Source organism: Hyaena hyaena, unplaced genomic scaffold, assembly GCF_003009895.1.
Source record: "Hyaena hyaena isolate Hyena2069 unplaced genomic scaffold, ASM300989v1 scaffold_79, whole genome shotgun sequence".
NCBI classification, from domain to species: Eukaryota; Metazoa; Chordata; class Mammalia; order Carnivora; family Hyaenidae; genus Hyaena; species Hyaena hyaena.
In genome coordinates this window covers 3,892,935-3,915,243 of record NW_024080711.1, presented here as the reverse complement: position 1 = coordinate 3,915,243, position 22,309 = coordinate 3,892,935, and the positions used below count along the sequence as shown (strand labels likewise).

At 45.1% G+C, this 22,309-nt stretch overlaps 1 protein-coding gene across 1 annotated transcript in view; it reads left to right on the top strand.

Annotated features, from left to right (window-relative positions):
- The first annotated feature begins 1,905 nt into the window (after positions 1-1,905).
- DPYS (dihydropyrimidinase) overlaps positions 1,906-22,309 on the top strand; it is an 81,494-nt gene continuing 61,090 nt past the window's right edge. Inside the window, exons 1-3 of the mRNA XM_039233779.1 lie at positions 1,906-2,169; positions 17,819-17,977; positions 21,647-21,826. Coding sequence (XP_039089710.1) covers positions 1,906-2,169; positions 17,819-17,977; positions 21,647-21,826 — 603 coding nt within the window. The remainder of the gene's footprint in view (positions 2,170-17,818; positions 17,978-21,646; positions 21,827-22,309) is intronic.

Genomic DNA, 22,309 nt, shown 5'->3' with positions numbered 1-22,309 from the left:
CTCAAAACATATCTTCCCAGCCTCTGACCCCGTGACTGTTGAAAGTGTCAACCAGCTTCCACAAAGAGTGGAAAGTCTAGAAGAAGGGACTCGAGGCACGGGCGGTTTCAGAAGCTCCAATCATGTGAGAACCCAGCCTTTCTCCATTTCTCCTTCATGTCCTCTGCGTTGGCTCTGTTCACAGAGGACTGTTTCCCTGTGTTGTCCACACAGCTCCCAGAAGCCTGTTGTTTGTACTCTTCCATGTTCAAGTGCAGCAGGAAGGAATAAGGTCCCCATCTGCTCCACCTAACAAAAGTCTTGCAATCTGCTGTCGCTGGGCACAGTCAGTTGGCTTGGGACACGCACCCATCCCATCACTGTGAGAACTCCTTCTGGGTGAAGGATTTACCACAAAGAAACTCCAGTCCTGTTAGCAGAATAAGGACAAGAACAGACGCTGGAAGAGGAGATGTCTACCATGCTCTCCAACCCTTCTACGGCATTCGATCCTGCTGCCCTTCTTGAAATTCTGTATTGCTGTCTGCCCTGACACAGTGCTTTCCCATCCTCCTTCTGACTGTCCCTCCTCTGTTTTCTCTCTCTCCTCCTCCCCTGTAGGGTGCAGCGTGTCCAAGGTTGTCTAGCTCTATCAGACTCAACTTGCCATCCCTCATTCTGTGCCTTTACACACTGTTCCCACGGACTAGAATGCCATTCCTCTTCCCACCTCTCATCTCTTTATTTCCAAGCCCTCTATATCCTGTTCAATACCTCTTTGCGAATCTTCTAGATCTAATTGTCTTCAACACAGAAGTCCACTCTCCCTTTCATCCAAATTTTTTATTCTCTCTCAAAGGTAGAGTTTTCTCCTTTATATATTTTGTCACCTATTGAAATACCTGTCTGCGTCACCATTGGCTCTTGGCTTCTTGAGGACAAGAATGTTATTTATCCTTATCATTTACCCCCCCATCTAATCCCTTCCATGGTCAATCCTGACGAAGCCAGTATTTGTTAAATAAGTTTCTATGGTATTTCCCATTCTATTGAGGTGCATTCACATCCATCACCATATCGGCTTCTCAAAGCAAGTCTTGGCGTGGGAGGTTGGGGGGGGTGGGGAGAGAACAAAGATCTCCATTTTATATATGAGAAAACTGAGGACCCAAAAGGGTGAAAGCCTTAACCGAAGACTTCTACACCAGTTTTGTGAGAAATCGGAGTGAAGATCCGGATCTTTAGACTTACATTACCTGCTATTTTCCAAGAAAAACTTGCTGGTATGTATTGCATCCTTAAAATCTGGAGACTCCTTGATACCAAACCGCTTTAGTTTCAAATAGATTAAATATTTCATTACGAACTTTCACTCCGTGTCTGCCAATTACTGGGATTGTGTGATGATTTGTTCCTCATACAAAATATTTTTAAAAGGAAATCCAGATGGACTAGTTCTTTCTGGCGTGGGTATTTTCATTGTTGCTGCAGGTGGTGTGTGTGTGTGTGTGTGTGTGTGTGTGTGTGTGTGTGTCTGTCTGTCTGTCTGTCTGTCTTCAAGGGACAGGATAAGGTGGATTTCTTTCCCTGAAGTGCCTTTTCTTATAAAGGAAAACAGACTCTTAAAACCCCAAGACTCGCGCTCCCGGAGACCCGGACCCCTAGGGACGACGGCAGACTCGGGGCGGTGACCGAACGCAGCCGGCCGGCCCCTGCCTGCCCCGGCCGCGCCCTCCCGGGGTGGACCCCGCCCCCGCGGCCCGCACATAAACCGGCCCGTGCGCCCCCGCTGCGCGCGCCCAGGGGCCGGAGCCGCAGCCGCAGCCGGAGCCGGGGCCGCCGACCGTCCGCGGGGACCGCGAAGGAGGCCGCCCCGCGCGCGCCGCCCGCAGCCCTCGCGCCCCTCCCTCGCGCCCCTCCCTCGCCATGGCGGCGCCGTCGCGGCTCCTGATCCGCGGGGGGCGCGTGGTCAACGACGACCTCTCGCAGGTGGCCGACGTGCTGGTGGAGGACGGCGTGGTGCGGGCGCTCGGCCGCGACCTGCTGCCGCCCGGGGGCGCGCCCGCCGGCCTGCGGGTCCTCGACGCCGCCGGCAAGCTGGTCCTGCCCGGAGGCATCGACACGCACACGCACATGCAGTTCCCCTTCATGGGCGCGCGGTCCGTGGACGACTTCTACCAGGGCACCAAGGTACCCGCGCCGCCGCGCCCCGCGCCCCGCGGGCCTCCCCCGGCTGCCCCGGGCCCCCCCACCCCAAGACGCCGCCCGCGGGCCGGAGCGAGCCATGTAGCAGCGACCGAGCAGCTGTAGGGCAGGGGTGCGCGCTCCCCTCTTCTAGGCGCCCCCTCTCGCTGCCAGCCGCCCGGCTTTGGCCAAGCCGCGCGTCCTCTACTCCTCGCTTTGCTTAATTGGACAAGTTCAAGTCAGCCTATCCTCTCACCCCGCGTTTCTCTGCACTCCATACTCCCCAACACCGCCCCGCTCCGCTCTCCTCGTTGTCACTGGTGTTCTAAGTCTTCCATACTATCTATAGAATCTTTGTTTTCTCGGCACTCCCAGCCATTTTACCCCACCTTCCATCCCCATCCAAAACCATACGAAAAATCCCTCCACCTAGTAGTTACTGCCGGACTCCAAGTTGGCCGCGCGGGCTGGGTAGGTGATGACAGGTCTGGGCAGGCTGGTAGCCCACTTCCTTGCCCCCACCCTCCAGTAGAAAAGACACAGCCCTGACAAGAATTTGTTTGGTTGGTTTTTTAATGTTAACTGATGTATTTTGAGAGAGCAGGGAAAGGGTGGAGAGGAAGGGAGAGAGAGAATCCCAAGCAGGCGCTGCACTGTCAGCACAGAGCATGAGGCGGGGCTTGAACTGAGGACCTGTGAGATCATGACTTGAGCTAAAATCAGGAGTCAGACCTTCACCGACTTGAGGCCCCCGGAGGCCCCTGACAAGAATTTGGAAGAGAAATATTCCAGGAATAGTCTCCCAGCACTGGCGCCCAGGCAACCTGGCCCCATCTCTTCTTACCTGGCTTGCCCAGGAGACAAAGCATATGGGCTTCCTTCTTGATGCTTGAGCACCTGGGCCTTAGCTGATGGTGGAGGAGCATCAGATCACCAAGCCCAGCGGGGAGAGGCTTGGGTTTCTCTAGAAAGAAAGGCCTAGAAGCTCTGCTCAATGAAGAGAACCTTGACCGTTTTTCCAAAACTCCTGAAAACGAGATCTGGAGATGAACCAGGCTGCCTTACAGCTGCATTAAAGTCAAAACCCCACTCAGCATTTTGGTTAAAGCCAAGCCCACATGCTCCTTGAGGCTTGCATCTTGGGGTGAAAGTACTGATATCCTTAAGGTCTAAACTCATGTGTGAAACAAGTCAGACTATTAGTCTAGATATTAATTGTATACGCTCTCAAGGTAGTTTGAACCATAGTTCGTGTACCTTACTGACTTCTTTCTAATAGTTTTATTCTCACACACACTCCGTCCACATTTCTCAGTCAGCTACAATTGACCAGAATGTTTAATTTTTTTAGTGTTTTTTAATTTATTTAGATAGAGACAGAGTGCAAGCTGGAAAGGGGCAGAGAGAGAGGGAGACACAGAATCCGAAGCAGGCTCCAGGCTTTGACCTGTCAGCACAGAGCCTCATGTGGGGCTTGAACTCACAGACCACAAGATCATGACCTGAGCCACAGACGCTTAATCGACTAAGCCACCCAGGCGCCCCTTGACCAGAATATTTAATAGAAAAAAGAACAATCTGATCCTGAGAGAAGGGTCTGGGCAGACTGCTCACATCAGTGTTTGGAAAGCTTACTCTTCATTACTGATTATTAACCTTTATCATCGGGGCAGTGGTCAAAGTCTTTTGAGGGACATATCATTTCTGTTGGGGAAGAGTCAACATTCATTTTGTCCTTTACTTAAAAAGTAAACTTTTCTAAAATTTAATGAACTGATTTTTTATACTTTATGTGAGTTTTTCATATATGAAAGCAATACATGATTGTGCAAAATTGGAGAAAAAATATTAGGAAAGTAGAAAGACAAAATTGCCCATAATCTCTAACTCCATGACAACTCCCATTTCGGTGCATTGCTTGCGTGCTTTCTAATATGCTGGATTTTACATAACTGAGATGGTGTTGTGCATGTGTGTCTGGGTGTGTGTGTGCATGCCTGCACATGCAATTTGGTAGCCTGTTGTTTTTGGTTACAGTACACACACTTTCTGCTACCCAGGGCTCATCGTTAACAAAGTGCTTTGCTAATGGCAGGGCGTTTCGTTGACACCCCCGTTTGCCAGGTGCAGAGCTCACCAGGTGCAAAGCCGCTCTTTCTGGCCATGGGTTGCCAGGGCCACTACTGTCACTTCCCCTCATCATCTCCCTTTTTCTCAGCGAGGCTCTAGAACGAGAAGCAGCCAGGATGCGGGGTTGGAATGCTGAGGAGGAGGAACATTCCTTCGCTTTCTCAAGATCATCTGTGTAGGCCCCAAGGGCCCGGAAGGTGGTTGTTTCTTCTATTTGTCGGTTCTTTGGCCATTCAGGGATTCCTGGCATGGAGAGATTTGCAATTCTATTGTGAGAAGGATGGTCTTTGAAGCATATTGTGTATTATAGTCACCAACATCTGAAAGGACTTATCTACCAGCTGATACTCTAGGCATCTCTGTGTTTAAAGGCTGTCAAACTATGAAACAAACCCAAGTTCTTCATGACTTTAGGATCTTAATTAAACACAAAGCAATATGGTCAGAGATGTTAAGGTCAAAGATTTAGTAAAGGCCGACTTCATGTTGAACATGAAAACAGTCCTCACAAAGACACTAAGGTACAGAAGTCTACTTCAAAATCTGTTGGATCCCAGGGGATCACCTCTCCTGCCTCCCAAAGTAGACGCGACTCCAGATGTACCAGACTCCAGGTACACAGGAGCATTAAAGTATTGGCCTGAGGGTCGCCTGGGTGGCTCAGTTGATTAAGTGGCCGACTTCGGCTCAAGTCATGATCTCATGGTCTGTGAGTTCGAGCCCCCGTCAGGCTCTGTGCTGACAGCTCAGAGCTGGAGCCCGTTTCAGATTCTGTGTTTCCCTTTCTCTCTGCTCCTCCCCCACTCAAGCTCTGTCTCTCTCTGTCTCAAAAATAAATAAACGTTAAAAAATTTAAAAAAAAAAAAGCATTGGCCTGAGTTCTAGAAGGACAACATCATGGAGTCACTTTGCCCTCTTTTATAGTCTTCGATAATTCCCAAGGCAGTGTTGGCGGCGTTTCTGGTTTGGGAAAATAGGGGCAAAGACATCTTTTGTAGATGTTGATTGTGCTGAATACTACACTTGAAAAAATCTTATTAATACCATTATACAACATTTATTTTGTCAAGCGCCCCCTCTGTGCTGGCACTGGGCTAAGCTGTCCATCATCTTCCAACAACCTCAGGTGCCACTCTTTCCTTTTGCAGCAGAGAAAAGTGAAACTGAAGTCACTTGCCTAAGGTCACACACCAGTCAGTGACCAAGTGGCTCTTCAAATTCCTTACTGTCTTCCATTGCTAGAGCTCTCACCTATGAGGCTATCTTTCTGTCTGAAACTATTGGGAAATCGTGTGATGTTTAGATTTGTCCGTGTGGCAGGTGTTGGGATGAACACGCTGGATAAGTTGCATGCCGAGTTCAGATGGCTTTTCTCCAAAACAGAGCAGAGGCATCCTTACGAAATACAGGGGCTCTTCACCTTCTCAAAGCTGGAGGCAGTTACGGTTATCAAAATAAATACACATTTCAGGAGTCAGGTTTGTGAGGCATTTCTACATGCATTTATGGCCATGTCATCTCTAAGGGTACAGAAATGGCTCCCTTGCATACAGAAAGCTATAAAGTAGAAATGATGTATTACACTTTCAGGAGATGGGCCCCAAACGTAAGACCAATTGCTCTTTGCCTTCTGCAAGCACCAGGCTGATCATTTATAATATCTGACACATAGAAGGGATACTGTTCATGGTATTCTATTTATTGATCACCAGATTGTGATGGGGCCCAATTTAAAAAATGAATATAGGTCAACCAAAGGTTACGTATTTTGTAAGTCTAATTTATGGCAGAAGTTGGGTTTAAAGCCTATAATTGATTTACTTAATTACAGGTAAAAGCTTTCTATCTGATGTAACTAATAGAAATAATTTTCTGCTTTAAAGAAATCATATTTCATTTTGTTGGAATGTACTAGGTGTATAGTGGTCCTCCAATAATTCAATATCCATGAGGAAAAACAATGGGGTTTTTTATGCAAATGGATATTATGAATTAGGTACAGTTGAAGGAATTATTACGGTGCTTTTACTATATCCTGTGATAAGAGAGTAAATTGCAAAAGTGTGGCCAGGTTTCAGATAGATAGATGATAGATAGATAGATAGATAGATAGATAGATAGATAGATAGATAGAGATATTCACACATATCTGCAGCTTGGAGTAGATGGACTCACATTAAAAATCTAGCAGCATCTGTAGCTGGTGAAGGATCTTTTTTTTTTTTTTTTAATTGGCAAAACATGCAGGACTCTTTTTATTTTTTATAGGACAAAAAGTCTTCAAAACTGTCAAGCAAGGAAATCATACTTTGCTCTGGGACTTCTTGGTAAATTGCCATCAAGGTGATTGCTTATCATAAAGCCATGGAAGGTGTGTGATTAAGCACGCGCATGTGGTATATGTAGAGAATTTTTTCACATTGTAGAATTGCACTTCAGAAAACTTGGTCACAAGTCGGATCCCTTTCTCTGTTGCTTGCGGGAGCTCCAGGCCGGGCTTCGGAAGCTGTGTGGGCTGACAGTGTCACCTTGGGCAAGTCACTTCTTCTCTCAGAGCTGTTAACATTTCCTTATCTGTATAAGGATTCCTTGGTTAGAAGAACAACCTCAATTAAAAAAAAGTGTTGAAAGTAATGAGAACAATATATGTTATTCATCATCCAGCCCTTAGGAACTTGCTGGAGCATTATAGTTGCTCAATATATACTGCTTGAATAACTGCTTTTTGAAAAAGAAAAGGAAAATATAGCTGAGCGTAAAGAAAACTAGTATTTAAATCACCTATAATGTTTAACACTTTGCTTCCTGTATTTTCATGCTTTTCTTTTGGGGTGCCTATGAACACTTTTCCTGCTACTAAAGTTTGTGTGCTCTTTGGAGATAGCCTCGTTCATTACACATTTCCCCCAGAACCGTAACTGTCACTGGAGTATGTGATTTCTGGGGCCCTGGTGTCCTCACCAAGGCTGAGCCTCCCAGCTTTCTCCCTGATCTTGGTGTCTCTGTGCATCAGGCTTCTACTTCTGCCTATCTGAGGTTGTCACAACGTGGATGTCTCACAAGCACTTTGAACTCAGCTTGTTCCAGACCAAAATCATTCTTCCTTCCAAGTGCCTGACACCCTTTTCATCCTGTTTCACAAGCTGTTAAGGGCTCCCTTCTTATTCTCTCATTGGTCGACATTTTGGTGGTTTCTGGGTTCTTGTTTTCTGGGTGTTTTATTTTGCTTGTGTAACAATGTTGGGATGTAAATTATCTTACAGATTCTTGATAATTGACTCAGAAATCACCCTTCGGAGTGAAATGACTGGACCAAAGAGTCTTGGATCGATCTTACAGGAGTTTAATACATATATCCAGATCAGTTCATGCTCCCATGAGCAATGCATTACAATTGTCATTTCACTGAATCCTAGTTAATTGTAGCTACTGCCTTAAACAAAAAATCAATGCCAATTTAATAGGAAAAATATAGAATTTTTACTGTTTTTAAACGAGCTTTTCTTTCATTGCTGCTGAAGCTGAGCTTTGAATGCTCTTGTGCTAGGAGCTTGTGTGCTCCAGCTCTGAGTCTGTATTTCTATGATTTTCTTCAGCAGCTCTTTACTCATTACAAAGTTCATCTTTGCACTAATCTGAGGAAGAAAAACATTCTCAAAGATTAATTGGAAACCACTTGATGCTAAATAGGGCCCCATTAAGGGTGTTGTGTGTTAGGAATTCTTTCACTGAACTTTACAGAATTTGGCCTTGCCTTCTTTCAGTTTTTATACTTCTTCATGCTTTTCAGTTCCCTGTGTGTTTCTTCCTTATTTGCCTGGGTCGGTTTTTTTTTTTAAGTGTTTATTTATTTTTGAGAGAGAGAGAGGGAGAAAGAGAGAGAGAGAGGCAGAGAGAGGCGGAGAGAGGGGGAGGGGCAGACAGAGAGGGAGACACAGAATCCGAAGCAGGCTCCAGGCTCTGAGCTGTCAGCTCAGAGCCCGACTTGGGGCTTGAACTCACAGACTGTAAGATCATGACCTGAGCTGACGTCAGACAGGCACCCCTGCCTGGGTGTTTTTAATGTCCAGCAGAAGTAGTGTATAAATCAAGGTTTCCATGATGTTACTGTCAGGAAGGAAATGTTTTCCTATATCCTCTTAGGTTTGGTTACTGTGGCATGCAAATTAACTGACAAAAGAGAGATTAAAAAGAAGAAAGACATATCTTTAAAATTCCAGGTATATGTAAGTTCACAGAAAAATGTGACCTAAGAGGTGGTTAGAATTTGGGGTTTATATACTGCCTTAAAAGGGGAGAGGAAGAGAGAGGGCATGTATGGGAAAATAAATGACTTCTTAATAAGAAAAGAAAGGGAGTAGAGAGGTCACTGATGGGGAAACAAATGACTGTTAGGAGAAACAGATGAGCTCTTAATAAGTGGGAGATGTGGTTTACGACAAGGTCTATCGACATGCGGTGCAGGTTTCTAGTCTCAGGTGTTAAGAGTCAATCTTCCCTGGTGGTGAAACTTCCTTGAAGGGGATTTATTACAGTTGAATTTCGGGAGGCTTTGCTTTTAGGCAGATAAGGGAATTTACACACACAGACACACACACAGACACACACACCTATTCTTGAATACCTTTAACTCAAAATGATTTTTATGTCACAGTGGCATACTCTGGACCCCGTCACCACAGTTTAATATGGAATTATCCTAAACTAAGGAGTTTTCAAGTTGATGGTTAGGCTTTATTATTGCAGTCAACAAATATTTCTTGGAGGGGCACCTGGGTGGCACAGTCGGTTAGGCATCCGACTTCGGCTCAGGTCATGATCTCAGGGTTCATGGGTTTGAGCCCCACGTCCGGCTCTGTGCTGACAGCTAGCTCAGAGCCTGGAGCCTGTTTCAGATTCTGTGTCTCCCTCTCTCTTTGACCAACCCCTGCTCACACTGTCTCTCTCTCTCTCTCTCTCTCTCTCTCTCTCTCTCTCTCTCAGAAATAAATAAAACATTAAAAATTTTAAAAATAAAAAACAAATATTAGTGGAAACCCACTAAGTGGCAAGCATTGGGGTTGGAGTCTTAGAGATGAAAACCATGCTCTCTGTTCCCAATGGTAGACAGACTAGAGGTATATGGGACTCTAATTTATGTTGCTCTTCATAATAAATTATAGACAGTAGACTTAGGGCTTGTGGGCTTAACTTTGATGATTGTGACTTTTTTTGAGTGAATGCTTAAGGGCTGGGATTTTCCCTTTCACAAGGTCACCAGTCTTAATGTCTTGCTGCATCCACGCTATGTTTCTGAGCAAGTTATTTAGCTGGTAAGAGAGCAGCTGCCCGGAGTCTACTGCTGGCTTCCACTCTGTGCTCCTCCTGTCATATGTCAAGGAACACATTGAGGGAGGAAACCTCAATTCTTCAGTTATGTTTCACTGCATCTAACAGAGAAATCGTTCTAGTGATACTCATGAATTCCTGAACCCTGAGGATCAGTTCACACATAAAAACAAAGACCTTAGTTTAAAGTCAAAGAAAATGTAATCTTTTTGATAAAATAAGAAATCATTTCGGACACCTGGGTGGCACATTCGGTTAAGCATCCCTCTCTTGATCTCAGCTTAGGTCATGATCTCACTGCTCAGTCGTGAAATTGAGCCCTACTTTGGGTTCTATGCTGATGATGCAGAGCTTGCTTGGGATTCTCTCTCTCTCCCTCTCTCTCTGTCCCTTCCCCTTCAAGGAAGTTTCACCACATCTCCCACTTATTTTTTTAAGAGCTCATCTGTTTCTCTCTGCCCTTGTGAGTGCTCTCTCCAGAAAGAAAGAAAGAAAGAAAGAAAGAAAGAAAGAAAGAAAGAAAGAAAGAAAGAAAGAAAGAACAAAAGACAGAGAGTGAGGAAGGAAGAAAGAGAGAGAGAGAAGGAGAGAGACAGAGAGAAAGAAAGAAAGAAAGAGAAGGAGAGAGATAAAAAGAAAGGGGGAAAGAAAAGAAAGAAAGAGAGAGAGAAGGAGAGAAGGAGAGAAAGAAAGAGGGGGATGGAAAAAAAGAAAGAGAAAGAAAGAAAGGACGGAAGGAGGAAGAAAGAAAGAAAGAAAGAAAGAAAGAAAGAAAGAAAGAAAGAAAGAAAGAAAGAAAGAAAGAAAGAAAAAGAGAGAAAGAAAAGAAAGAAAGAAATCATTTGAGGCCAATATAGATTCTAATCTGTTAGTTAACACTGATTAGGTGATGAGCTTTGGACAAAACTGAACATTGAGCTTTCATATGCGTTCAGTCTACATTCCACATTAACATTTTCATAGAAAGATCCAGGAAACCCCGTGTCCAGGGCTAGCAATATTTTTAAGAAATGAAATGTTACATTAACATGCAAATTACACTGCTTTCCCATTTTGCTATTGGAAAAGTGAATCATCATAATTATTCCATCTCACAGTTATTGGAGGAAATTTCATTGATCCCTCCCTTCTCTTCTCTGGTTAAAGAACAAAAATTCAGCTGAGGAAATTTGAAGATCTAATTGGCTTTATTAAGTGATTCATGAATCAGGCAGCATCCCATCTGTTAGATAGAAAGCAGCTCCAGGTAGTTTACAAAACAGAAGGTTTTTATAGGAAGGAGAGTGGAGAGGGAAGTTATTTAGCGAAAGAAAAGAGAGGATTGTTTCCTGAAAGCTCACTCTCTCTTAGAGGGAAGGGCAGAGGGTCTTATCCTGAAGAGTACCTCATCTTACTGTGAGGGACAGAGAGCGCCCAGATGACAGACTATACCTCATTGGTGCCAACCAGGAAATTCCTGACCACATTTCTGAGGCAGGCCGAGATTGCAATTAGGTTAGGTTTTCAGCCCTGGTTTGGTGACTTGGCCTGGCTAGGGTAAGTTACTCCCTCTTGGGCCTCTGGTTTTCTTTTGAACACTCCTTTAAACTTTTAAAGAATACTTGTGTGCCAGGCACTTGTAATGGGCACAGAACATACAGAGACGAAAGTACATCCATCCAGTCAGGATCTCTGAGGGATGGGATAGACTTCCCTAGATGATGCTGGTGTGCGCCCAGGGTTAGGTAGGAGTCACTGGACCAAGTGGGGTAGGGGTTGGGGAGGGCTCTGAGCTCTCCAAGGAGAGGGAGGAACAGTGTCATTGGAAGGGGGCTGATGGGTTGGAAGGGAGGTGACTCAATAGCAAACAGAGGAATCAGCTAACATTTCAACCTTATGGGATGTGTCACAATTGTCTTTTCTCCATCCTAAGAGCAAAGGGAAACCAGTATAAGATTGGAAGTGGCGAGCATGGCTGGGGACAAGGTGACAGTGAAGAGACTACTGCTCTAGTCCAGTCGGAGGATGTAGGTGGCACTGGGCAGTGGAGGTATAGACTCAAGAAGTAAAGAGATTCATGGGGCCATGTGGAGGCAGCCTGCGGGGACTGAGGAAGATCTGGGCTTGCCCATGGCTTGGCTCCGGCAATGTTGAGAAGAAGAGAGAAGAATGTCAAGGGTGACTCTTCAGCCTGGTTTGCACAGCTGGATGGATGACAGTGTGGCTAATATTTCAGACTCGAGGACGCCAGGAGCTGTACGTGGAGCGGCTGTGCGGAGGACATCTTGACAAAGCCAAATGGGCTTCTGGAATCGGAACATAAATTAGGATCCTGAAGTTAGTTTTCATACATCTTGGTGACTATACAAAAGCTGAGAATTCAGCCCAGGGTTTTCTCCCTAAGGCTCAAATGCCCTCTTCAATCTCCTTCTGCTTTACTTGGAGCGATTAAGAAGGTTCTACAATTGATTTTCATAAGACAAAGTCGTTGGGTCCAGGATGAGCTTAGAAATGAAAATTTGGTGACACCATCAAAAGGAAGACCATGCTCGGGGTGCCTTCAATGGTGATTTACAACCTAAAGCATTCTTGAATAGAATCATGTGTTATATAATATCGTAACCTTGCAGTTGGGGGTTATCTCAATTTATGTTCTATCACATTTGCACCTGATACAGCACATGCTCTGCAGCCCCCCCACCCCCCCGAAGAAGGCTTTAGATAAATTGGAAGGTTTTCAAGAGAGAACAGCGAAAGTAATTAGGAGCTGAAAGAATTGATTTATGAGCCAAGATTAGATAAGGAAAATACATTTTGTTTGGCTATCTGACAAATAAAAGTGGCGTGAAGTCAGTCAGCAGCAAAAACAAAGGAAGCAATTCAGGTTCACACAGAAATATGAGAGAAATTTTCACCCTGTACAGGTTCTCCCCTCCCCTGCCTAAACTCTCTTCATTCCTCGGATGTTAGGTAAACCCTGAAGGACTTCTGTGACATGAACATAGAAGCATCCGATGATAAAGATAGTTAAACAGATACTGCAGATGCTTGAAGCGGGCTGGGGATGTGGTGTTCTACACTTGATCTTAGCCGAAAGGCCAAGAAGTGATGGGGGGCTGTGATGTTCTGAGGGCTCTGTTTGTTGAATCAAGGACATCATTCCAGGGGCACCAGGTCTGTGAAGGGGAAGGTCTGTGTGGGGCCCTTCCTTGCCAATCTTCTAGGGATGCGTTATTTCAACAGTGATTGTCACAGTGACAAACATCAAGTGAGCTAAATACAACTGTGTTTCATTTGTGAATTTCCAATTCACAGTTTGATGGGCGTCGTTTTGTTTCATAAGGCTTTTGGTTTCTTAAGTGTTTGATTCGTTTTATCAACCCATGCTTTTCTCAAAGTAATGATTCACTGATGACCATAGCAACTGGCTGGGAATCAGATCCCTCTCAATGGAAGAGTGGCTCAGGTGAGGCATAGGCAGAAGCCCGGAGTAGGCTGAGTGTAGTCCTACGTTCCTCCGTGTTACCTTGGAGAATCATTCGACATCTCTGAGCCTTGATATCCTCAACTGTAAAGTAAGAAAAACAACTCCGACCTCTCCAGACCGTAGCAAGGCTTAATTAAATGAGATAATGTGTATAATAAGATGCTTAACCCAGGCCTGGCCATTCACAAGTCCCTCTTTGAACAGGCAAATACCAGGGCGTCTGGGTGGCTCAGTCGGTTGAGGCTCAGACGATTGATTGCAGCTCTGGTCATGATCCCAGGGTTGTGGGATTGAGCCCCATTTTGGATTCAGTGCTTAGTGTGGAGCCTGCTTAAGATTCTCTCACTTTCTCTCTCTGCTCCTCTCCCCTGCTCTTTCTCTCTCTCTCTCAACAAAATAAATAAATAAAAATGAAGAGGCAAATAGCTTCTAGGAGGAGCACATCTCCTTTACCTCTACTTGGGATTATAAATCCTCACTTCTGTCACACACACATGGGTCCCCAGATCCAGTGGTAGAAGCAAGGCTTAATTAAATGAGCTAATGTGTATAATAAGATAGGTCTTGAAATAACATTCAAGGGTTTGAGATAACTCTGGGCAGTGGAAGGAGCATGGGTAACCAGAGAGACCAAGAGGTGAGGGGGTGAAAGAAGTTCAGTCGGTTGAGGGTCCGACTTGGCTTAGGTCATGACCTCGCAGTTCATGAGTTCGAGCCCCGCATCAGGCTTGCTGCTATTAGCATATTTTGGATCCTTTGTCCCCCTCTCTCTTTCTGCCCCTCCCCTGCTTGCACTCTTTCTCTAAAAAATAAACATTTTTTTTTTTTTTTAAAAAAGAGGTTCAGAGGAGGCTGGGATGCAGACCGTGGCTTGCAGCTGTTTGCCATGGTCCAGGGTGGCCTCGGGATCCCCGTGGCAAGTGGCTCATGCCCCCCGGTGCTTTGGTGACAGGCAGATTTTGTTGTCCATACATCTGCCCACACCCTTTCCCATTCACTAGAGTTTCTCAAAATTCGTTCCCATTTTGGGGGAAGGAGAGGGAGGAAGGGTGTGCAGGAGAAACAGAACCAGAAGGAACAAAGGAGAGGTAAAGGCCCTTCTGGGTTCCCTTTCCTGCTCCTGGATAATGAGGGGGGCGGGGCAGCTGTGAGGAATCCTGACTGGGGCGCTTTCAGACTGTAGCCCCAGGAGCTTCTATCTGCTGCTATTGTAGAAAATGGTCCCTTGACCATCACGTCTACAGTCTGGCAAGAAGACCGTCCACAGCCTCTGCATAAGAGCATGTGCATGTATTGCCATCATCTGTCCGTAAAGCCTTTTCTTCTTATAAAGCTTGTGTTCTGTTATAGAAAAGTTAGCAAATGTTAAACGTAAAATTTAACCAGAGGGAAATTAAAGCGACCTGCAGTCCTGCCCACCCAGAAACAGCCATTGCAAATCATCATCTTGGCTTGGTACTGTTGTTTTGCGCTAAGTTTTGGAATGTTCCGGAGCATGCGTTGTGACTTTATATTATCCCGTGTCACTTCTCTCTCCTGGAGTCATTTCAGCCAGCCTCAGGCCCCCCTGGCATCGCCTCCACGGTGACTGCCGCAACCTTCCCCTGCCCCCGGCGTCAGGTCTGTTTCCCTCTGTGTGCAAGTCCACAAAGTCCACATGTGCCCAAGCACCTCACACGCAGGGTGGTGCTCACCACACTCAGGGTCGCTCTCCACGCCAGAGCGGCCTCCCTCCTGTGTCTCCTCATCGGCCACCACGGCCATCCCTGTCAGGATCAGCTCATGCTCTCCCTTCACCCCTGCTGATCTTTTGTTGGAACCAACGCTTTGCTACGACCCTAGTCCAGGTCTTCATTCTGCCCCTTACCACCTGCTGGGCGCTGGCCCTTCCTCAGAGCATCCCCCGTGCCATCCGCTGGTCCTCAAAGCTCAGGCCCTGTCCCCTGACCGCCTGCCTCCAGTCCGGCCTCGGTCAAGTTATTCAGTAGTGCCATGTTGGGTTCCCTCCAGCCTAAGATGGGGCTGATAATATTCCCTGCCACAGATCCAGGGAGAGGATTACAACGGTTAGAGCGTCTGGAACATCAGTAGTTTCCGGCACATAAAAAGTGAGCCCTGAAAGTTAGATATTATTATCACCTGAGTGTCCTGATGCTAATTTAAATCCATGCCTCCTCTGGCCTCCGTTTCTCCTTCCCTCTTCTGAATTCCCTGTAATCTTCCCCTTGGACCTCTTCTAAGGAGCTTAGCAATTTCTACCTCCCCTTAGCAATTTCTAGACTACCATTTATTGTAGGAGTATACTTTCTACCTGGCATCACAAACTATTTTTTTTTTTACAATTATTTATTGTGATTTCCATCTTCCCTTCCAGTGTGTACACACCCAAGGGGAGAGCCTCGATCTGATTATTTGTGGGCCCTCCCACCCCTCCCTCTCATTCCACAGCTCACATGGGGTAGACTTTTCTTTCTTTCTTTCTTTCTTTCTTTCTTTCTTTCTTTCTTTCTTTCTTTCTTTCTTTCGTAAGAATTTCATTAAGACATAATTCACATATAATACAATTCAGCCATTTAAAGTATACAGGTCAGTGGTTTCTAGTATATTCCTGGAATTGTGCAACCATCACCACAATCAGTGTTAGAACATTTTTATCAGCCCAAATAGAAGCCCCGTGCCCGTTAGCTGGCACCTCGACCCAACCCCTCCAGCCCAAGGCAACCACTGTTCTACTTCCTGCCTCTCCTGGAATTTCATACGAGTGGAGTCCTACAGTATGTGATCTTCTGGGACTGGCTTCTCTCACTTGGCTTCCTGTTTTCAGGATCCATCCGCATTGCAGCAGGTGTCAGTGTTACCTTTTTATGGCTGAATAATATTTCATAGTGTTCACGTGCTGCGTTATGCTATCCACTCATCCGTTATGGACACTTGGGTGGTTTCTGGTTTGGGGCTATTATGAACACCGCTGCCTGGACTGTTTGTGAGCAGGGTTCTGTGTGGACATGTTTTTATTTCTCTCGGATAGATGCTTAGGATTAGAATTGCTGGCTCACATAGTAACTCTGTGTTGAACCTTCTGAAAAACTGTCAAACTGCTTTCCAAGGTGGCTGCACCATTTATTTTATTTCCACCAGCACTGCGTCTAGTTTGCCTACATCCTGAATGTGGAAGACTTTTAATATGGAAAGAATGGAAAAGATCGTGCTTTAAGCTTGATTTGATAGTTCAGTAGGTGCTAAAAAAGTACTTTCTTCTAACACTTGAATTAACAGCACTTTCCGTTAGAAAGACGCCCTTCATCCTCAAGGGATATCCGCATCGCACTGAAGGCAAGAAGACTAATCTGCATTCAAATGAAAATACAGAGCTTGAGGATTTTTTCCCCTGGTATTGTCGTTCCACCGGTAGGGATTTCTTCAGAAATGCAAATATATATTGTTTGCCAAGAGTAAGGCAACATTATCTAAAGGTAGAGACAAAGTCTAGGATCCTGTACAAAAAGTGAGATTTTTGAGAACAAAAAGAATTGGAGTGGGGCCGAGTGACTGAGGAAAAATAAAAATCTACTGAAGCAAGAGGAGAGCTAGCAAACCAGGGGGGGCACGGGATCACTCCGCGTGTCTGGGCGGCTTTGCAGGGAGGCCGATGGGGGTGCAGTGGGCGGGACGTGGAGGAGGGGCTCCTGGTTTCTCAGGTGGCAGCTGACGAGTGTTGAACCTGAGCGCTGTGCCCCGGAGTGAGCGGAGTGAGCCTCCTGGTCAGTGCTTTTAACCACTGCACGAGCGTACTTCGCTGCTACCTTTGTTTTCTCCTGCCACCTTGTTGGACCCCAACAGTTCAAAGCACTCTAACCACCTTGTGATTTTAGTTTAAGCAAAATCAATTTCAGTAGTGCATCAAAGACACTTGATTAAGCAACTTGCTTTTAAATGGAGTCATAAGCTAATGTCATATAATGTAACGTGCCCAGGGAAACAGGAGTCGAGGCAGACCACGTGGGGCCTTGCAGACCTTGTTAAGAAGACTCAACTTCAGTCCGGAGGCGGTGAAAAGCATTGAGTTTTAACCTTTGGAGTCAAGGGGTCACATTTGTGCCGTGGAATGTGGTTCTGGAGTTTGCGGCAAGGAGTTTGTGTCAGAGGGAGTAGGAACGGGACTGGAAATATAAAGGTCAAGCTGAAGGAGAAGAGGCTGGACCAGGACCAGCGGGGCGGATTAGAAGGCCCAGCTGGGGGCTAAGGAAAGCCGATGGGTCACCAGCTGGTCGTGGGAATGAAGGCGAAGCGGGCGCCCCGTGAGTCTCCCAGGATTCCGCGTGGAGCACAAGGCAGTTGGAGACAGAGTTCACCAACCCTGCTGCTAACGGAATGGGATCTCACACTGATGAATCCTGTTTTCTTGAGAAGAAAAGTTTCGAGTCTTCTCCGTTTTTCCATTTCAGTTTTCCCCTGCAGTCCTCACTCTGTTTTCGTTTGGGCCACGGCCATTTTCTTCTCGCCAGACATGTCATTCTTTTTTACAGAAGCAAGTCCAGCAATTTTAGCCCTTCAAACGTTAATTTATGGAAAGTCTATTCATGTCTCCTGGGTCTTTTAAACAGGCAGCCACGTGTAATTTCCTGGACCCACCAGCCTTGCCCAAGTGCTTGCAAATGCACAGTGTTCGAGGAGATAAATGACTCGGCTAGAAAATCGATGCTAACTGTTGAAACCCTCTTGTGATTCCAGGCTGCCCTGGCTGGAGGCACCACCATGATCATTGATTTTGCCATTCCTCAGAAGGGCGGTTCCCTCATCAAGGCCTTCGAGACCTGGCGAAGCTGGGCTGATCCCAAAGTCTGCTGTGACTACAGCCTTCACGTGGCAGTGACATGGTGGAGTGACCAGGTGAACCACCGAGGGGTCCATTTAGTAGTCCCCGAGTCCTTGCTCCGTATGAGATCAAGAAACTGGTAGTGTCAGGGGTGTCTGGGTGGCTCAGTTCGTTAAGCATCAGACTCTGGATTCAGGCTCAGGTCATGATCTCACAGTGGTGAGATCGAGCCCTATGTCAGGTTCCACGCTCACAGTGCAGAGTCTGCTTGGGTTCTCTCTCTCCTCTCTCTTTGTCCCTCTCCCTGTGCATGCATGTGCATGTATGTGAATTCACACACACTCTCTCAAAATATATAAACAAACATTTAATAAAAGGAAAAAAAGAAACAGGGGCTCCTGGGTGGCTAAGACGGTTAAGTGTCTGACTCTTGATTTTGCCTCTAGACAAGATCTCACATTTCTTGCCTTCAAGTCCCAAGTCGGTCTCTGTGCTGACAGTGTGGAGCCTGCTTGGGATTCTCTCTCTCTCCCTGTCCCTCCCCTGCTCTTTCTCTCTCTCTCAAAAAATAAGCTACATTTTTTAATTAAAAAAAAAAGAAACAAATGTCAAAATATGAGAAATTGGTGACGTTGGTTGCTTTCTGGGTGACTGGAAGTCAGAATTTGAGGGAGGACTTTTCCTTGCATATTCTTTTTACCTTTTGAACTGGGAATCCTGTGAAGTATCATCAGTTTGAAAAACTGAAAAAAATGTTTAAAGCATATAAAGATGATAAGGTAAATCCTTTATACCCATTCACAATCGCCTTTCATAATACGTAATCCATGAATTGTAACATTTTTAACTGTAATTTTTAAAAGTATTGAACTTTTCAATTTTAACACCTCCAAGCTCCTTAGGCAGTATTTTCCCAGAGACTAGAACTTCAACCAGAAATGTTTAATATTAGAGGAAAACCAAAGAAGGGACAGACCAGGAAGCTTTCGATGGTCATCTCCCAGCTGTCTTCTAACCCAGTGCCTGCCTGCTCTCTTCAGCCAACGTCAACACCAGGTCAGATCACTTCACAGCAGAGCTAAAGCCAATCCTCCCTTTCTGCTAATCATTTAAGCCATGGCGGAAACGACAACATAAAGATACAAAAGATAGTTTTGAGAGATTTGAAAATATGCTTATTCCTCCTCATTAAAAACATGTATCTGTTCTTTGTAAGATATTTTTACCTGAATTTCAATTGCCAACATGTTTTTCCATATTGGACCTAATTCAGAAATCCTTTTACCAGAAAGGACTCAGGAAGGTTACTTTATTTGAAGTCACCGTGTAACTTATGTCCCCACTTCCCCCTAAAAGTTGGGCTTCAGGCACCAAATTAATATAAAACTAGTAATCAATCTTTAACAGATAGCTCAGCAAACATAATAGCAAGGTTTATAGTCCACAGCAAAAGTTAATTTTTCTCCAAGAACACCATTCTAAGTGATGAATCTAATCTCTTTTGTGCTATTAGGGTCTTCTTGCTTTCCTCCTTTCTCCCTTCCTTCCTCTTCCTCTCCTTCTTTCCTTCCCCTCACTCTTATGTTTTAAAACATTTTATTTTCTTTTTTTTTCAATGTTTATTTATTTTTGAGAGAGAGAGAGAGGGTGAGAGAGAGATCATGCATGAGCGGGGGATAGAGAGAGAGGGAGACGAAGAATCCCAAGTGGGATCTGAGATGTCAGTACAGAGACCGACTCAGGGCTTGAATCCATGAACTGTGAGACCGTGAGCTGAACCAAAGTCAGACGCTCAACTGACTGAGCCACCCAGGTGCCCCCCTCACTCTCACAATATAAGATAGAGCCCCAGTGAGGATGTTTGCCCTTATCAGTGTTTCTCACACTTTAATATGCAGACGGTTACCTGGGGAAATTGTCTAACTACAGATTATGTTCTGTAAACATTCTTTGCTGGGACAAAGAGCCACACACTGAGTGGCTTAGAAATTCCCTGTCTCAGCCTTCTGGAGACCAGAAGCCTGAGCTCAAGGTGTTGGAGGGTGGTTGCTTCCTTCTGGGGTCTATGAGGGAGAACCTGGCACACGACTCTCCCTGGCTTCTCATGCTTCGCTGGTAACATCGGGTGCTCCTTGACTTGCAGAAGCAGCACCCCAATGTCACGTGCCATTCTCCCTGTGTGCACATCTGTGTTCAGATTTCCCCTTCTTATGAAGACACCAACCATACTGAAATAGGGCCCACCCAAATGACCCCATCTTACTGATTAGATTGGCAATGCCCCTGTTTCCAATGAAGGTCACCTTTTGAGGTACCGGGGGTTAGGACTTCAACAGCATATGAATTTTAAGGGGGTGCACAAGTCGGCCCGTAGCAGTGGGGCCGAGGCAGGCCTGAGAATCTGCATTTCCAGCACACTGCCGGCCAAGGCCAGTGTGGCTGGTTTACGTACATTTTTGGACTAGCAAGTCCTAAGGTGCCATGCCTGCATATGCTAACAATGTTTCAGGCATTTTTTCCCTGACCATTAAAATAATAGACTCATGGTAAAAAATTTGAAACTCTAGAAAAGAAACAAAAATGAGGCATTCTATTTCATGTTCTGTCCCTTGCTGTTGTTCCTTAATGTATTTAGAGCTCATTCCATCACTTCAGTGATGACCAGCTCAACATTTCAGTGTTATTTGCATTTCTTCATGGGGCTGAAATTCTAGTGGAAGCCATTAACCAGTAAATAGATAATATGCTGGGCGATAAAGCACCAGAGAGAAATGGAAGTAAATAGCGATATAAGTAAGTAATTTAACATGTAATAGAGTCATTTATAAAGTTCGCTGATTCAATAGCAAAAATTGCATTATTTTATTTTGCACTTTCTAATCGACAGAAAGGTTAACACTTTTTCATGTGTTTTAGTCATTCGTATTTACTGTTTGAATTGTTGGTAACATTTTTTACCTGGAATGTTAGAGCTTTCCTTCTTTAGTTGATAGATGACAACTGAGAAAAATAATCCTATGCCTAAAACATGTTTTGGGGGGTGTGTGTGTGTGTGTGTGTGTGTGTGTGTATACCTATAGAAATTCAAACGATTTTGGGTCAAATCCCCCAATTTTTTTCAAGTTACTAGTTTTTATTGCGATTTGAATTGGACCTTCACGGCAGTTACTAAGCTTGTTTTGATCTTGTCTTTTACCTTTGGCACACCCAAAGGCTCCTGAGGTTCCTCTCTCTCCTGAGTTTTCCAGAGTCTCTCACCTGCTAGCAGCTGACGGTGACTCAGTCCATGTCCACCTGCTCATGTGAGAGCCCATTCTGTGGCTTTCAGATCCGAGCCCACAGCCTTACCTTACATTAGCTGTCATTTCTCCTGGAGACCTGACTGCTTCTGTTACTGCCAAGTGGCTTTGTTCTCATTTTCTCAAATAATTTCCTCCCATCAGGAGATAGATGCTGAGAATTTTATATACAAGTAAAGACATGCAGTACTTTGGGAAAACTATGAACTCTCTCGTGATTTAAGAATATCATACCAGTAACACTTCATCAGATGAAGTGAGGTCTCACCTTGGGGGTGGGGAGGATCAAGGCCTTAACTGCATTTTTTCCCCCTGGAATTAGAATGTTGTGCTTATTTTACTTAATTCTCTTCTGAATGCAACATTTTGAATGTGGAAGAGAATGTTGGAATTATTATTTAAATTAAAGCATGGCATTAGTTTGGTGGCTTTGTTCCCTTTTAGGTTAAAGAAGAAATGAAAATCCTTACCCAAGACAAAGGTGTGAACTCTTTCAAGATGTTTATGGCCTATAAAGACCTGTACATGGTGAGAGACCAGGAGCTGTATGCCGCCTTCTCTCAGTGCAAGGAACTTGGAGCGATTGCTCAGGTCCATGCGGAAAATGGAGACCTGATTGCAGAGGTAAGCATTGGCATCCCAGAGCTTCGCCACAAATGAAACGGCCACAACGTAAGATAAAGACAAATGGACCCAAGTAGGTCAACTCATTCTATTCATGGGAAGAATGGAAATCCAGAAACTAATGTCCTGTGTCTTGGAAACCCTTGACTCAGTTTATTTAAGTACATGCTCTGACTTTTAGTCAGGTGCTATATGCATTGGAATGAAAATTTCCCTTTTTCAAATCAGCTATCAGACCTCAAACATGTTTCTCAAATATTTTTCCGTGTGTGTGCTAGCACTTTCTTCCCTTTTTTTTTTTTTAAGTAGCTCTTCCTGCTGGTTCAGAATGCCCAAGTGTGGACCTCAGTGGGATCTGATGACTTAAGCAGTGTGTTAAGTGCTGTTCAAAGCCCCACTCTTCAGAAACTGGGTATTAAATTGTGCTCTGGAGGAATCTAGATGGTATTTATTTCTTCTGTGAGTTCCATTATTAATGCCCGA